Here is an 18,541-nt window from a genome sequence, read left to right as displayed (position 1 = left end):
CCCTGGCAGAGCTTGAGCCCGTGCCTTGTCCTATTGTTGACTGCCTGGGAGAAGAGATCAACCCACCCTGCCTACAACTTTCCTTCAGGTAGTTATAGAGAGTGATGAAGTCACCTCAGCCTTCTCTTCTCCAGACTAAACTGCCCCAGCTCCCTCAGCCTCTTCCCACAGGACTTGAGCTGCAGTCCCTTCACCAGCCCCTTCACCAGCCTTGTTGCTCTTCTCCGAAGTCCTAATATTTTGCCCCACTGCTGCACAGGCTCCTTTTCTAAAGCAATACAACTCGCTGGCTATCAATACGTGTTTTATTTGTGGGCCTTTCCCATCCCGCGTGCCGCTCCCATGCCCCGGTGCCCGTGCGGGCCGCTCTGCCCGGGGCGGGGCGCGGCGCTGTGCCCGGAAGCTCCTCCTGCCGCGCCGCTTCCGGGGCGGGGGCTCTGCCCGGAAGCCGCTCCTGCCGCGCCGCTTCCGGGGCGGTGGGCGCGGACATTTCCCGAGCGGAGCCGCGGCCCTCCCGCTCCTGGCGGCGGCTCCTGCGCTCGGCGGGGAGGAGGGAGCGGCGCCGGTGCCCGCCAGGACAATGTTTTCCTTCTCCACCGTGCAGCCGCAGGTGAGGCTGGCGGGGCCCGCGTTGCGGCGAGCGGGGCGCTCGGAAGGCCAGGCCGGGGCTGCGGGGCTCGGCTGGAGCAGCCGACATCCCGCCCGAGTGCCACGTTCCCGGGGATTTGGGGAAGGGCGGGGCGGGCAGCGGCGGCCTGGGATCCGCAACTGGGAAAAAAGTAAATGGAGGAGAGAGGGGAAGATACAGTAAAAGCTTGTAAAGAGTACCAGCGTTCTGAAGTGAAGAAACAACCGCAGATCGCGGTTTTCAGTGTCCGTTTTTGTACTGGAAGCGAGGGGTGGTAGTGTGTGTTACCACAGCAGAAGTTAAACTGCTGGTAATTGTCGCGGCTTGTCATGCAAACCAGAAGGAAATCGCTTAGGAGGGTTAGTGGAGGACAGGCCCGTTAATAATTTGTTGCATAAAACAGTCTGAATGCACGCGCGAAGTCATCGTTTATTAGACCGTGAGTCTGATGGGACTGTTGGATTTTGTGGACGTTGATCTGAACCAGTGGTTTTACGTTTATGTTTTGTCTTAGGGGGATTAGTATGTGGTAGTCTTATTCCGGAATGGGATTTGATTGTGCTCTCCAGTTGTGGAGAATGTGTTAATAGCTTTTGTTAGTGTAGTGAGGTGGAAGAATTTGTCTGTTTCTAGAAGTGTCATTTCACCATATGAGAAATGCATGAGGAAAGTTTGGTTAGTGGTTGGGATGTTGGCTTTGACCTCTGGGCACTTTATGGTTTTCCCATAAACTCCCAGAGTTTAATTATAACTTTGGACAGTTAATTATGAGGCAGTTTTTATGTCTTGCAGCATTGCTTCTCTTCATCTTCTGTCTAGTAAACAGAGATGGAAGTTCTTGCGGAAAGCCATTCACAGATACACCCAGTTGAGCTTCAGTCAGCTATCATTCCAGCAGCCATAGTCGCACCCCAGCTTGTTCTAGTGACGTGTCCTGAGGAGTGTTGGAATTATTTGTACCAGATATTCACAAGAGATGTAGTCATGTGCTAGAGGAGGAGCCCTGGCACGTGTTGCACCTGGGCAACTGGACTGATCCATAAGGTGGAGTCACCTGAGTGCTGCTGGTTGCAGATTTGAGTGTTTCTTTGTGTGTTACATGTGTCGCTAAAGTGGGATCCCAAGCAAGAAATCATAAAGGCAACTTTTGGGAATAATGTAAAATGCAGGAAAAGTACAGATATTTCAAGTTATGAAAATATTACTTTATAGATGAAAATAGGTGTTTGGAAAACAACACAGGAATCAGCAGTGCTTAAGAACAGCAATTTTTACCTTAGTAAAATATTGATAAAGCCTCATGAGTCAAGGGTATTCAAAAGCTGCCCCTGAGCTTTCTGTTCAAGTTGTTTCAAGGGGAACCTGCTGGATGAGGCCTCTTGGTTTTTTGTAGCTACACATTGAGGGCAGTCTTTGTATCTCCTGAGTGTTGATGAACTGTATCTGCTTCTGCATTTGCAAACCTAGTGATTTTCTTTAAACAAAGCTTATGTTTTTAAACCAGGAAATACAGCCCACTTTAGGGGCTTTTTTTCCTTTTCCAAGTTTTGTGAGCCTCTAATCTCTCATGTGCACTTAAACTTTTTTTTCCTTTAAATAAATGTGTCAGCTAACACTGTGGTGTTGAAGCTGAATCCTCAGTTAAAAGCCTGAATACAAGATATGCCATTATAAGTCAGGGTTTGGAATAGGAATATGTTGAAGTAGTTTTAACAAGCTGAAATCATTATCTGATTTTTTCCCCAGGCTACTGTTCCTCTGAGTCACCTCATCAATGCCTTTCATTCACCAAAAAGCTCCACCACTGCTGCCAGCAAAGCATCCCTACAGCCTGTCCAGAGGGACACCTCCCCAGAGCACGATCCTCAGACGACGGAGGTACTAAAGAGCTTTAGAAAAAGTGATGTTTTGCTTTTAACTCAGTAGTAATTTGCAAATGAGGACAGGATTTGGTTTCACTTTCAACTTGATGTTTCTTGCTGTAAAGTGACAGTAACTTTTCTGTTAATAAACCCCATGTCGTCTTTTCACTCTGAGTTCTAGCAACGTTTTCATTATTGCTTGTGAGAAAATGGACTGTAACTAAAGATTTGTTGAAGGTTTTTCAGAGATTAAATAGCAGATTTGTATGTTTTTAAGTTTTCCTATTAAAATATCTATTGTTAGGTATTTCTTGCCCTTGACATTGAAAATTAAAACATGGGAAGTGCAAACTAGTATCAGCTTTTGCCACTTCTCTTTCAACTCATTTCTTATAACAAGGTTTACAACTACTAAAATTTTTGTGAAGAGAAACATGGAGTCTCTCAGTAACTGCAGAACTTCGGGAGTCAGCATGGACTGTACTGTTCATTGCTGTGCTTTGATTCCATCATTTTTTCTTTGTTTTTTTTATTTTATCTCTGTGAGGATCTGTATTTGCTTTTGGTGCTACCGGGGGGTTCTTTTCCCTAAGGCAATGTTACATAAACTTTGAACGTTTATTTCTATTTTTCAGTCTTTACTTAAAAATTTGAGAGACCTGGGATTGTCTGATTTGAAGCCCACCCAGTTCAGAGAGCTGGTGAACAGGTTACTCCCCGGCTACTGTGCTGACAGCAAAGCCCCTTCGCAGTGGCACACGTCGTACGTCTCTGCCCAGTCCTTCTTTGAAAATAAGCATGGTATGTTTGAATGGAATGCTCATGAGAGTTGGTGAGAGTTAAATTGTAAAGGGGAATACAGTTATTCTTTAGTTTAGTCTCTTGTGCTGTAGATAATCCATAGTTAAAAAAATACTTAATAAAAAGGCTATTAATGTATTTTTAATTGTATACAGATGGTCTCTAGAGTGGTGTTTTTGAAACTTGGAAATTCTAGAAAAATTCAACACAGATTTTGGAATTTTTTCTTCAAATTTGAAGTTGCCTGCTGTTAAAACTTGTCTGAACTCAGCTGGTAGTAAAAGTGCATTTCTCTTAATGATGAATCTGAGCTGAGAATTTTTCCCCCGGTTTTTTTCACCAAGGCCTTAGATTTTACTAATGTAAGAGTCACAAACATCTCCAGTTTACATTGTTATTCCTTTTTTGCTTGAAGCAACATTATGCAAAGATTAATTAGGAATTCAGGTTGACAAACTGGTAACAATCCAGGTAGAGTATTTTGTATCTGAAATAAACCAAGAACAGTTCCTTACAGTTAAAGATGTTTTGTCGGAATTAGTCTAAAATTCAGGCAGTAAGGCCATTGCAGATGCTGACAATGTATTAGAAAAAGAAGCACATCCCTGACATTTAATATACTGCCTATATAGTATTGCAGTAGGGAGAAAGAGTGTTAAGAATAATACCACAGAGCTGCTGTTAGAGAAGAAGTATGAGATTGCATTGTGATGTGAGATATGGAAAAAAAATAGCCCAGAGACAGTTGCCTGAAAGTGAACAAAATAGTTGCAAATGCTTCAAAGATTTGATAGATGTTTTGGTAATTTGTTTAATTAAAGATGCCTGAAGGACTGTAGTGTTTAAGAAAGGAAAAAAACAAACTATGCAAAAAGTAATATTGAATTGCCATTTAAAGTAGGGTGTATTTACACTTTGCTGTGTCTGTTCACAGGTTTCGTGGATGTTTTCAGTGTGTTACGCTCATCTTGTTTGTACAGACAACATCCCAATCCCCTCCAAAATTTCTGCTCAGATGTTCGGTGTTGGCCAGGTATAAAGTTTTAATTTCTATAGTATTTTTCTAGTCTGAGAAGGTATTTTTACATTTATTGTGTAGGCATTACTCAGGAAATACCAGTAAGCTCCAGGAGGAACTTTGTGATGTTAACACTTCAAATCATGACGTTATTTTGCACTCACGGAGTATGTTCGCAGAATTAAGTTAGTAAATGTCATGTTCCCATAGAATCATGTTTCAAAGTGTCAGTATTTGTGGATCATACTCTGTTAAAGATCATAAGTGAACCGACTGTTTTTGAATCAAAAATATGTGGAATCCAGTACTCCTCCTGTTGAGCTTTCTGAGGGCTTTGGAGAGTGGTTTAAGGTACTCCTGGATGGATGATGGGTAGTAGTAGGGCTGCATTAGTGAAATTAATCAGGAGGTCAGGGAATTCAGGGATTGTCCTCTATTCCGTTCTTCTGATGCTACATCTGGATACAGGATCTGGGTTTCTATCCTGTAGGAAAGAGATGTAGACAACAGTGATGGGCGCCAAGAAACGGTGCAGATTTTCAAGCACTTAATATATGGGGGAAGCTGAAGGATGTGATGTTGTAGTTTGCAGAATAGAAGGCAAGGGGTGGCCTAATTGCTGTTGGAGCTGTATCAGTTTTCCTTTTGCCTTACACCTCAAAGAAGAGGCAGCAATCAGAAGTGAAAGCAAACGACATTCCTCTTGAAAAATTCTCATAAGGAGAATGGCTAAGTTTGGAAACGGATTGTTGGAGAAGTTTTGTTATCTTAATCTTTGGAGATTTTCAAAACTGAGCTGGACAAGGTCCAGAGCTACGTGGTCAAATGTTGAAGTTAGACTGTTTTGACCAAGGGTCAAAGGTCAGCTGCAGAAGGTGTTTGTCAACCTGCCTGGATTTAATTCAACTGAATGTCTTCTGTTCCCCAAGTTGGCCTCTTATCTATAATTCACATCATGAACTTCTGGTTATTTTAACATAAAATTTTATGCGAAACAGTAAGTGGTTTGCTGCAAGTTCAGATTACAAAGATGGTTTATTATCACCTAACTATCCATTTACAGTACAGTGGATATGTTGGGAAGATTATATTGTGTATTCTTTCATACAAGAGTTTCTGAAATTTCTTAGACTTTTTTTATAGTGGTAGTAATGAGTAGTTTTTAATTTTATTTATTCTTATTACTTAAAGTTTACATACAGACACGGAACTTTAAGACTTTGAGATCAAGAGCAAGACGTCTGCAGTCAACATCTGAGCAATTCACAGAAACAAAAAGTTCACTTTCTTCACTTTTGAAGGTAAATATGAGTAACATTATGAAGTTGTTTTAGGCTTATTCAGACCACCTCTTTCCCTTGAATGAACCTTCACAATTTACCAGAGATATTTTCTTTCACTTGTATGAAAGAATTTCTTCATTCTAAAACTTAAGCTAATGGCAATATATATTTCTCTTTCTTAGTAATACTCGTATTTGCTTCATATATAACCAATACAAAGATTATTTAAATTTTTAGGCAAATAGTTACAGAGTATAAATATGGTTTTAAACTCTAGAATTTTTTTTTGTATTCTGTTTCTGTGACTTTGTTAAAAATAGCTTTGAGTCAAATTAATTATTTCTTTAAACAGAAGTACAGTTAGTTTAATGTTAGCGGAATGTGTGTTTTCAAGTCAGCAGATAACTATCCAGGTTTAGGGTAGCCAAGCACTTGAAGAAACCAAGTTAACCAGGTATTCTTTGCTTCTAACTGGTTGTACAGAAGTCGGGCTAATTAAGGCCTTTGATCTTACTATGTGTGTAAATTATCTTTGAACTCTTCCCTTCTTTTTGGCATATGTGGCTTATTTCATCTGTGGACTGGGTATGCTGGAGATGAAGGTAAACCAGAGGTAGCTCCTTGCACTTCTCATAAATTTGATAGGTGTGTGAGGTGTATTTGCTGAAGTTCCATCACAACTATACTTACAAAAATATTTCGCAATTGGAGATAAAGCAAAAAGCTTAAGCTAATAACTTCCACTGAATCCAGTGAACAAAGCTGGCTTTGTCCAGATCTGCCTTAGGCTGTTTCCTGTTTGGAACTGGAATCTGAGGGAATGCTGAAACTGCTCAGCAAAAATGTGAGCTCCTGCTCACACGATTGGGATTCCACGTTTGAGCTACTGCCCTGTGTCATCTAAGTAACCCCATAGATGCTTTTGTAATTCTATCTTTTTCCTGCCACCCATGGGAGCCAGGTGGTAGTTAACTGTGTGTCAAAGCTTAGTGTGCACTAACAGTGCTTTGGAAAATATTTCAGAGCTTCATCCTAAGAAAGCGACGAATTGATGTTGAAAACTTAGATGCGCTAATGAAGACGAAAAACATCCCAGAGGCACACCAGGATGCTTTTAAAACTGGTTTTGCAGAAGGCTTTTTGAAAGCCCAGGTATTCCTACAAAAAACACTTGGTAAGTTGTTTTAGTTTATGTATCTTGTCTTTGCAATCAGAAAGTAGTTTATTTCAGCCCAGATTAAATATGTTTTTGTTTTCTTTTACAGATTCCTTGAGAAGATCACGTTTGCTTTCTTTCTTTCTCTTCATTCTTTGTTTTTATCTTGCTATATATTCATCGTTTTTACCTGGGAAAGGATCCTTTTCTGATGCTGGTTAGTTATCTTTTTTCCCCCACTGTTACACTTGTGTTGTTTCTTCCAGCAGGTTTATCATAAATTAAATACAAAATTTCAGTGTACTAATGAAAGTTATTTACTGCTTCTGGCACAGCCTTTCAGATGACAGTGTGACAAAATGTTTATGAAGACATAAAAGTTGTGTATTAGTATTTTTTTTTTTTTTGGTGAAGCAGTTACATGGAACCAGAGAAGTCAGGCTGTGTACCAGTTATGTATTTGAATTTGGGTGGTGTGTTACCCAGATCAGCTATAGGCAAAATGGTTTGATTTTTTGAATTTGTAATTACAGCCTAATTTATAGCAACCAGGAACTCTCGTTGTCAAATTGCCATCTCAAGAGATCTGTTGGAAATAGCAGAACAATGAAAAGGCTGAGCTAATGTCGCTCAGCTTTATGCTGTTATCACCTGGGTCTCAAGCAAGTTAGGGTATATGCAGAAACATCTGAGGGAGAAGTTCTAGCTGTCTATGTGCTTCTGGACGCAGAGCTTTCTATACTACCCATGACTAAAAAGCACATCAGTGAATTAATTGCAAGTATTTTAAAGAATTATTTTTTTTAAAAAATTCTTCTTGCCAGACACTTGTAAATGAACACATTCCCTTTTAAAAGGGCAGGTGTTGAGTCAGTGTGGTGGTGGTGTGCATTCAATTGCAAAATTCAGTCTTGGAATGAAATGGCTTTGTGTGTAAATTTGTTGTTCGTCATGTGCTGTTTGCTCTTAGTACGCTTTCGAACATCAAGTATCTTTGATGCAGCAGTTGATCCAATCCAGCTGAAAAATGTCACCTTCGAACATGTGAAAGGGGTAAGAGTAAAAGTAAAATGTCTGCAAGTTCTTGTTTAACTAATCATTGTGAGTCTGAAGAATGTCTTACTCTGTTCAAGGAATTTCTTTGCATGAACTGAAGCTTTGTTTATATTGGCCACTCCAAGGCGAAGGAAGACTTGAACCACTCTTGTTCTACTTTATATTTTTGTAGCATTTAGTAGCTTACTAAAGGTGCACTCTCCACTTACTGAATGATGTTTTTAAAGGCTAGAACAGCAAAAGACAGACCATAAATATCCAAGTTAAGCTATTATTTTCAGAAGTTGATGGGTACAAGAAGATGATAATGCCATTTGATTATTTCTTAGTACCATCTCTTCTGGGTGTTGATAATTAGGACAGAAGATACAAAGAATCCCGGAAAGAACTGGGCATGGCACTGCTTATGGGATAGCTTAATTTTTTTCTATTCAATTGTTCTTTGACTGTCAGTGACAAAAGGAGGACCTCCCCCTTTCCTTCCCCTTGGACAAATAGATAGAATTAATCTCTTTTTAATTACTTAGACTAATATCTTGGTGTAGAATTTTTGATTTTGTTTTTAGTTTTTTGGTCAGATCTGGTCTTGAGCTGTTGGGTTTTTCTTTCATTGTTTCTAATTTTAATGTTTACTGATTTCTGTGAGTAGTTCTAGGATACGTTGAATTAAATGGATGGCCAGTCAGTATGCACACAAATTTTGTGGTACGCTTTTATAATTTTCTATTTGTATTTTTGATCAATACACAATTAGGGACTTAATTTCTTGTATAAAACTCACCTACAAAAAACATTCAGTATTTTATAAATGCTTGGCTATATTTGTGGCATGTTTTTAATGCGTAGGTTGAAGAAGCTAAACAGGAATTGCAAGAAGTTGTGGAATTTCTGAAAAACCCACATAAATTTACTGTGTTAGGAGGTAAACTTCCAAAAGGTAAGAACCTTGCTCAGCAGAAGTGAAAAACCTTTGTAGCCATGGCTGTGTTGCTTGTTCTATACCAAGTGACTTGTTTACATGCTGATTTCGTACTATTTTTTCACGTATTACGCAAATGAATATTTTGAAGTTAGACAAAATTTACTGTGTCTTCTTTATTTATAAAACTAATGAACAGTAGTTCCTTGCCCTGTAAAGCAGGGGGAAGTTTATGTAATTGAGCTCTTAAAAGGCCTTTATTTCTTCCTTATGGCTTTCAGCACCTTTAGTGTTTGCTAATTGCTTTAGACAGCTCAGAAACAGATGTTTGCATTTAAAAGGATGATTAAGATTTATCACAGTGGAAGTCCAAGTGCATCTGAAATAAGTAAAGCTAGTAAGTCTGTTTCTTGCCAGTGCTGTACACTGTTTAAAGACAATTACTTGGAATGATTTAATTAAAAAAAAAGTTCCACAGAAACAGACAGGAGGATGTCAGTTTGAAGGAAACACTGTTAAGGATTCAGCTGCTAAGCTGAATAGTAATTCTGTAGAATACTGTAGTAATTCTTTAGAATATTTTAGTAATTCTGTAGAATACTTTAGGTTTGTTTCTAATTGATAGTCTTACAAGTCTTTGTTGTTGCTTAAATGTGGATCAGGTTGTATCTGGATTTGTTACAGGAAGCTTCTTCAGACTGCAAGTAATGAGCAGTGTCTGAAATGGGATGTTAACAGCATTTTGAAGCCAAGTGTAAATTATTTCTTCTACTGCATGGAAGAAACTACCTGTATAAGTCTGTGGATTTGGTGGGTTTGCTTTTTGGCTGTTTTGTTTCTCCTTTAGGAATTCTGTTGGTTGGACCACCTGGTACTGGTAAAACGCTTCTGGCACGGGCTGTAGCTGGTGAAGCTGATGTTCCATTTTATTATGCATCTGGATCAGAGTTTGATGAGATGTTCGTTGGTGTAGGAGCAAGTCGCATCCGAAGCCTGTTCAGTAAGTTAAATATTTGGGGGTTTGAAATTGTTTCATGTGGGAGATTTCAGTATTCGGTTCCAATTCGAGGTTAATAAATAAAGCCTCTGTAGGTAAATGTTAGAATTCTGTGAGCAACTGTAGAATCTTCCTAGTCATCAGATGAAATTGTAGCAAAAATTATAAGTGATGTTACAACAGTCCCAGAAACAAAAAGTAATTTAAATAGAAATATAATGTCCTATGAAATGGAGTATTTGAAATAGTAATTTAAAATGAAAAATTAGTATTAACCTTATCAATTATTTCCCTCATATTTTTCTATTTTTTTTAATCTAAATTCGAGCTTTATGGCATCACAGTGTAGCAATAAGCTGCTATTTCCTTTCTCACACCCATCAACAGGCTCAGAATAAAGGACATTATAATGTTTAGATTTATAGCAAAAGAACCTTTTTATTTCAAGTATGCAAATATTACTGGGGAGAGGGAATCCAGCTTCTCTCTTAAATGGGAAACTGGTAGTGTCAAATATATACAATGTACAAAGTAGTTTGCATTTGTAGAAGGAACGTGACTTGCTTCATGTGGAAGAGATGCAAAATGCAGTATGTTTAGTACCTTAAAAAGGCATTTCCTTCTGTTGACTACAGAAGTTTAGATGACTGACTTGTACATTGATATTGATGTTACAGGTATGTCTGGCTGGGTGAACGAGTTCCATCCGAGTATCCACTTACCAGTCAATGGTTTTCAAGTTTATCGCTGCATTTTTGTGGTTTTAATACCTGTGAACTCGCGTGTGAGCCCTTCCCTGTTAAATAACAAGCGGGCTCTATTAAAATAAGTTAGTGTTGAGACCCATTGTATTTTGTACTGTTTTTGTTTAATAAGCAAATGTTCTTTACCCAAGCCTATGAAAGAAACTCTTGTAGGGAGTTCATACAAAATACAACAATTTCTTAATCTATTTTACTGGTGATTTCTTGTAGCATGATATGAATAATCTGATAACGATATGAAGAACATTGCTTCTCTCTGTAGCTCTCCATTTCAAAAATACATTCCCTTTTTTTAAGCTAAAATCATGACACTTCTGCTGATGTCTAATAGAAAACTTTATAACCCAAGAATAATAGAAATAGAATCCTAAATTACATGATACACTGTTTGTTCCTTTGTGTGGTTCAAGGTCCTCCTGCTATTTTCCTTTTGTCAGGGGAAGCAAAAGCAAATGCACCTTGTGTTATATTTATTGATGAATTGGACTCAGTTGGTGGGAAGAGAATTGAATCTCCAATGCACCCCTATTCAAGACAGACCATTAATCAACTTCTTGCTGAAATGGATGGGTAGGTATATGGATTCCTCAGGGCACAGAAGGTGCTTGACTGACTGGTAATTTGGATGAACTTTTACTCCTTGACAGCTTTGAAGTTTTACATAATTGTTTGTAATTCTTTTAAGGATATAAATTTAATCCGCTTTTATGACTACCTTCTAGTACTGCCAACAGTAGCATTAATGGCCTTGTTGTAAAGAATATAGAAGCTTCTGAGTTGCAGTTGCACAGTAACTGCAATTATTTGAATGTCTTCTCAATTTTTTTAGCCTGGTTATATATTTAACGGAAGAAGTTCAAGTCAGAGCAGAGCATGTTTTTAACCTGTTGCTGGGTTAAATCTCGTAATTCTTGGATCACATGCTGTGGTGTAAAGGCATATTTTTGACTGGCTAGTGAAGTCATGTGAAATAAGTAACAGAAGTATATATGGACAAAATTGTAAATTCTGTGTCAAAAAAAAAATCTCACCCTTTTGTCCACACAGATTTAAACCAAATGAAGGTGTTGTTATTATTGGTGCAACAAACTTCCCTGAAGCACTAGATAAGTGAGTATAATACACTGATCATTTTTACAGAGAATACATAAAAAACAAATAAAACACCCCTACCACAACAACAAACTTGCTTGTGTTAATCTTCAGGTATTACAGTGTTATGGCTGAGGTTTTTCCCCTCGTAAAAGGGGATGTGTGTGACCAGTTTTTGGCATTTAATAGGTTGCAAAGTTAAATATGGAGAAATAAGTAACATGCTTCTAAGCATTTAAAATTTGACCAGCTGCATTCCTTGTTCATAATGCAAAATTTTCAAATGCAAAAAGCCCTTTAAAATGTTTTGTCAATAAATATCTTTCCTCTATCTTTTTACAGACAGAAAAACATATTCTTTGCACCTGTGCATGAGACATAGTCTTTGTAGATGTCTTTAGAAATAGCAATTAATTTTTGTTCCTTGATACATTAGTAAGTTTACTGCAGCATTTTTAAGTCACTGTACTAAATTGTCATTTCCTTTAGTGCTCTGATACGTCCTGGTCGCTTTGATATGCAAGTTACTGTTCCTAAGCCTGATGTAAGAGGCCGTACGGAAATTCTGAAGTGGTACCTTAATAAAATCAAGTATGATCCATGTAAGTAAATACTTTACTATAATGTCTTTTTGTGTAACAGTTTTTGATACTGGATCAGCCCCCTCATCTGTTAGTCCTTTATTGCATTGGCAATTGTGGCTTTACACGGTGTCTTAAAAAAAACACAAAAATTGTCTAATATAAACTGTCTGACAGTTTTCTGAGGCATCATTTCTTTATAGTCCACAAGAATTCATGGTGTCTTGATTCAGTGTAATAGGCTTCGCCCTTTCTAAAACTGAAAATTTTTGTTTAATGCATAATTTTTAATAGAACATGATTCTTGCTTACAATTTCAGGAGCAATATAGACTCTAATGACAAATTTGTTTGGTTTTTCCACCCCCCACCCCCCACCCCCCCCCCCCACAGCTGTTGATCCAGAAATAATTGCACGAGGCACAGTAGGATTTTCGGGAGCAGAGCTTGAAAATCTTGTAAATCAAGCTGCCTTGAAGGCAGCTGTTGATGGAAAAGATATGGTAACCATGAAAGAACTAGAATTCTCCAAGGACAAAATTCTAATGGGTATGATTTTATACAAAAGACATACTTGTATGTTACTGTACACAGAGGTTTTCTTGAGTAATGAAGACTTTTTTTTTAACAGTTACATCTCCTATTAGTTATTTTTGAATAGAACATTTTTTGAGACCAGAGAGTAGTATGTAAAATCTAGTGTGGAATACAGTCTTTGATACCTGTTACTGGTTTTAAAATCAAAAGTGCTGCATTGTGGTACTTCAGCCTAGAGGGAGACACAGTCCATTTTTAGATATTAAAATCCAGCTCATTACAGTTAATGAGTGTGCTTTGAGCTGCTTTGTGCTCTGAGTATATGCAATGTGTGGATTGTGGTGATTAACTGCACAAAAAAGTTAATTTTATTTTCCTCTGCTTAAGGACCTGAACGTAGAAGTGTAGAAATTGATGAGAAAAACAAAACCATCACTGCTTACCATGAGTCGGGACATGCGATCATCGCGTATTATACGAAGGATGCAATGCCAATCAACAAGGCCACAATCATGACACGAGGAACAACACTGGGACACGTGAGTGCTTCTTCATCTACTTCTATTAGTATTTTTTAATTCTATTTATTTTATTAGTATTTCTTTATTTAGTTTTATTTTTATGTTGGTTTTGTGGTGTTGAGAAGTTTGCCAACAATGGTGGTTGTTGTGATTGTCATAATGCATATTTAGTCTCTTGAAATACTCAGTTATGAGCAATCTCTTGGAAAACCCATTGGTCATCTTTTCTGCGTGATAGAAAGCTTTCTTCCTTTGTTTAGGGACAAATTGGCATATGCTAGTATGACAATTCATGTGTACAAGGAAAGAAATGTAAGTTTGATTCTGCTGCAAATAAAATAGCACCCAACAGCAAAACCTGGGTTTGCCTAAGGGAATAGTAAGTAAAAGCATAGCTCAGCTGTACTTTTAACACTTTGTCCAATGTGGCTTTTCTAAACTTAACTGGTTACCTATCTTGTTTTTAGCATAGATATCTCTAAGGTTTTTTATTTTGCCTTTAGCTGCCAAGCATTTGAACAGAAATATATTTCTATGTGATATGGAATACAAAATTACTGGCTAGAAGAGGTCAGCTGTCAGCTCAGCCCAGCTCAAGTCAGCCGACAGCTTCGGCCTAGTCCAAACTTCAGAGCCCAAATTTAGGCCCACCTAGGTGAACCCATAACATTCTGTTTGTGTTGAACTTTTTTTCAAGTTAATGTGTTCAGTTAATGAAAACCATTGGCCTGAATCCGCTGGGTAAGTTGACTCTTGTACTCAGTTTGAGTGTAGGGAATAGGGAGAAATTGATAGAACAGATTGTTCTGTTTCTTCTGGTGGTAGGTGTAAGTTGCTCAGTTTGATGTGGTGCTCGTGGTCTGCTGGAGGCTGTTCGGTGGTTAGAATAAGACCCTCCAAGCAAACCTGATGAGTGCATAGACATGGAGGAGGCCCAGAGCATTTAAAGTGTTTCATAAAAGCCTTTGTATCTGCTTTGGCTGTTTTTTCAAGATTATTTCTGTATTTCTTCAGTTTTTTGTTGCCTGACCACAGTTCTGTATCTTATAGGTATCTTTGCTCCCGGAAAATGACAGATGGAGTGAAACTAGATCCCAGTTGCTTGCACAGATGGATGTCTGTATGGGAGGAAGAGTAGCAGAAGAGCTCATATTTGGGAGTGATCACATCACAACAGGTCAGCTGATTGGTAGTTCAAAAAGATTTTGATCAGGGCTGTGGATTAGCATGTTTAATTTGGTTTCAATAACCTAACTTAGATCTGTTTGCTCTTTAGGTGCTTCCAGTGACTTTGACAATGCTACCAGAATTGCAAAACTGATGGTGACGAGATTTGGAATGAGTGAGAAGGTAGTATCGTCAGTCCTTTAATATTTATACAGGACAAAGACAAGTTCTGTTCTGTAACTAAAGCCTATTTGGGTGTCAGGGATCACTGAGAATAGTGTAAGTAGTTTTAACAAAAAGAATAAGCCTTATGACATGGCCTAGAGGGAGTTCAGCTAGAAAACCTGTGTATTTGACAGTTTAAAAATTACTTGGCAGTCTTTTCACCTCAAAGTTGCCTTGAAGGTTACTAATGTCTTCAGAAAATAGTTATAATAAAGCCAAACATTTTGAAATTGAGGGTAACCTTGGGTTTTGGAGGGTGACTGGGGTAACAACGCTGAGTTTTCTATACATTCTTTAGAAGCGCCTTTAGTTGTGTTTATTACTCATCAAGTGTAAACAGTGTAGGGATTTTGGTCTGGTTTTTCTGTAAGAAAACATTTAACCAGGATCTGTACTGTGACCTATTGAAGCAGAGTTCTGCAGTTACTACATAGTCAATGAACAGGCTTCTTGTTTTGCTTCTGCTGAAAGCACTTCAGTAAGCATTTGACTCATGATTTTATTTGTTTGCATGTGGAAGCAATAGGTGATGAAGCTTGTGCAGTGTTTTACATGTATTACTGCAACAGTGGCAAGATAAAGATGTTTTTGTTGTTGTTTAGCTTGGTGTTATGACCTACACTGATACTGGGAAAGTCAGCCCTGAAACCCAGTCAGCAATTGAACAGGAAGTAAGGACACTTCTACGGGTAAGTCACTCCCTCTCCACTCTGATACCTTTCTTTTGAGATGAGTTGAATATCTGCTTGCTTGGTTATTAATTTTAATAATGTATAATGGTGAAAATGTACAGGTGGATGTAGCTGCAACTTTGAATCTGTGCATGTCAAAACTTCTTGGTGATGGCCATGCACAAGTAACATGAATCAAGTTGGTGATGTTGGGTTCTTTAATGCACTCTTTAACACTTCCTCTTACACTTTGTCAGGATTTGTATTTTGCCTATGCAGTTAATAGGGGGAAAAGTATGGCTGTAAATAGTTTTAGAACTATAACTTTGTATAGAATCACATGGGTGGCCATACCAGATCAGAGAGTTGACTTCAGTATCTTGTTCCTCACAGGGATCAGTATCAGATGCTTAGAGATTTTTGTAACATTTGGTAATCACTGAACTTCACAATTGCTCTTTGGTAATCTGAATTAGTTTAGTGCAGGCAGGAAAATTACTTACATTGTAACATTTAAATGATGAACATTGCTGCAGTTGATTTTGACCTGGTCGTGTGAGAACTGCTGAGGTAGAACCATGAGTTGAAGCTGGTAATGCTGGTGTTGTGCCTCTACTTGAATCACTGGCAACTTTCAGTAGCTGTAGCATTCTGAAAATGTGTAATAGTTGGAGTTTTACAAGCTTTATAAAAGGTTAGGCTTTGAGGAACAATCTGTGAATGCTGTAGCTCTACTCCTAATGCAAAACCAAATACACTTTCTCAGAAAATCAGGAAATTTTCAAATCTAGTCTTTTCTAAGTCATGTGTAAAAATATTATGGTTTGTTTCAGGATTTTATTTTTAGTCCTGTTTATACAAAATGCAAAGGTGGCATAAAATGTTTGATAGTTTTTCATGCTTTATGTCAGGTTTCTAATACCTGATTACTCTCTGTATAGAATTTTTTTCTGATATCCAGCTTAAATTTCCCCTGGCAGAGCTTGAGCCTGTGACCGTGCCCCCTTGTCCTATTGCTGACTGCCTGACACAACTTTAAATATTTCAAGCTGTATTTCCTGGAAACCATTTTTGAAGTGGAATGTTGCTGTTGTTTTTTTCTAAAGTCTTAAAATCTCCTTCTACTTGTTTTTAAAATTAGGACTCATATGAGCGAGCGAAGAACATTCTGAAGACTCATGCAAAAGAACACAAGAATTTAGCAGAAGCTTTATTGAAATATGAGACTTTGGATGCCAAAGAAATCCAAATTGTTCTGGAGGGGAAAAAACTAGAAGTAAGATGATAACTTCTGGAATATGTAACTGATAATTTGAAGAATGTACATCTAGCAATGCAGTAGTCTTACGCAGCATAGCCTTTTTTCTCTCCCTGATGTGCGTATGGCATTAGTGTCACTTAATATTACTCTGTCTCTTGTGAGCTTGTGTTACTCATCTATTTGTTGTGTCTGATCAGAAAAAGACACAAAATAAAGCAAGTTTCTCATCCTCTGCTCCCTATACTCTTCGCACAAGAAGTTATTCAGAAGGCTTAATCTCAGGGCTGAATTCAGTATTTTGGTTCAATCAAAGGTGTTGAAGCTGAGAAGAAAATCATGCAGATACACTGGTGTGTTTTGACACAGCGTCCTGGGCCATGCTGCTACATGTGCATTTGAAGTGATAGCCCACAATGTGTGCTATGGGAGATGTAAGAGAGTAGTATGTAGAGTAACAAATGTTTATACTCTGGGGCCAGAGACCACTATTAAAGACCTTATTTAGAAAAGTAACAAAATATCTCTAAGAATGAAGTAGCTACATTGTGGGAGCTCCATGTTAGACAGAAACATTAATGCTCCTGCACTCTTGGGGTTATAATACACGTGTGTGGCTGGGACAAAAATTTTAATGCAAAACCAACAGGCTAAATGTGTCTAAGCCTCTTTGGGCCTTGTTTTGGGCAGAACCATGGCAGGAGTAAAAAAAAATACCTGTGACCTCTGATGTGCTGCTGACAAGATTCTTAATTTTTTTATTGCTGCAGTAAATGGATGACAGTGCTTTGATGACAGTGCTTTTGCACTGCTGGAGATCCCGGAGTTTCTACTAATATTGTGTATGGGCGTTTGATAATCCAACAGGTAGTTTCTTCAAAGAGGGCAATATTGCTCACTGAAGGATAGTTCAGAAAGTGTTTGAAGCATTTTCAAATAACATTCCCAGTTCTGTTCTACAGTAGAAGTAGGGAAATAAAACTTTTCCTTTCAACTCTTACTGAAACCTCTGGAAATTCTAAGAAAATAAGAAAAAGGTTTTGAAAACAAAAGCAGTTTCCAATCAAGTGAAAGTGACTGCTAGCAATTATATGCCAGTATTCTTTTGATCTCATGGAACTGGTTCTTATGAATAACAAATCTTGATCATAATCTTTCTGCACAATCAGTTATAGAAGGACTATAAACTTCTGTTGCAGAGAGGGCCTGTATTAGCATATTAATGTTGAAGGTTACCATACTTGGACATTAAAATAGTTGGGCTGGTGCCAATAAATGTGAGTGGAAACTGGTAGCTACACCTAAAAGTAGAAGTAACATAGTATTTTAGAATTTTCTGAGTGTAATGCTTGATTATAACCTAGTTTTTTAAATAGGAGCACATGCATATTTTTTCCTTTCAAAACCAGATTGACTTTCTTTTTGCCTGTTTTTGTCAGCTTACTACAGTGACATCCCACTCCATGTGGGAGAACTTCCAGTTGTTATAAAACAGCATACAAAATGTCTAGGCTGACTAGTTACAGTTGTACTTGTATTTCAGAAATATGCCAACAGAAATATACTGCATATTTGGCATCTGTTTTTGAAGTAATAAAGGTTAATTTTAATTATGCATATTGGTTTTCTTTGTATTCCTTGTGAATTGCTATAAAATTTAATACCAAGTTCCCTACTGTGTAAATTAAGGTGTATAACACATTTAAAGTTGTAAATAAATTTGAGAATTATGGCCAAATTGCACTCTAATAATGAGATCTCTAGGCAATGTTTTCCCTAGAAATTCAGACCTTTTTTCAGTTGCTGCTTCTGTAGTGGGATTTGAAAGGGAACTTTTCCAGTTAAATAATGTGAATCTGCATTCAGAAACAAAAGGAAAAAAACTTTTCTTGTTTGAAGTCACTAAAATCTCTATTGAATGATCTTGTTTGAGGGGTAATTCCTTTAAGTCCTATTTCTTTTTCTCATTCAAAAGCTTCTTCCTATATGCATAGAAGTAGAAAAGT

At 37.9% G+C, this 18,541-nt stretch overlaps 1 protein-coding gene across 1 annotated transcript; it reads left to right on the top strand.

Moving 5' to 3' along the window:
• Positions 1–451: 451 nt before the first annotated feature.
• On the top strand, positions 452–18,150 carry YME1L1 (YME1 like 1 ATPase). Its single transcript, XM_071560059.1, has 19 exons — positions 452–610; positions 2,375–2,506; positions 3,126–3,291; positions 4,226–4,324; positions 5,501–5,610; positions 6,616–6,766; positions 6,858–6,965; positions 7,719–7,801; positions 8,651–8,741; positions 9,571–9,723; positions 10,922–11,054; positions 11,532–11,594; positions 12,066–12,178; positions 12,550–12,705; positions 13,081–13,232; positions 14,265–14,391; positions 14,491–14,564; positions 15,209–15,295; positions 16,419–18,150. Exons 1-19 carry the CDS (start codon positions 581–583, stop codon positions 16,560–16,562), a joined length of 2,172 nt encoding a protein of 723 aa, XP_071416160.1. The 5' UTR covers positions 452–580; the 3' UTR covers positions 16,563–18,150.
• Positions 18,151–18,541: the final 391 nt, after the last annotated feature.

The sequence above is a fragment of the Pithys albifrons genome, chromosome 7, assembly GCF_047495875.1.
Source record: "Pithys albifrons albifrons isolate INPA30051 chromosome 7, PitAlb_v1, whole genome shotgun sequence".
Classification (NCBI taxonomy): Eukaryota; Metazoa; Chordata; class Aves; order Passeriformes; family Thamnophilidae; genus Pithys; species Pithys albifrons.
The sequence above is the reverse complement of the archived record's forward strand: the minus strand, read 5'-3'. Positions and strand labels throughout refer to the sequence as shown.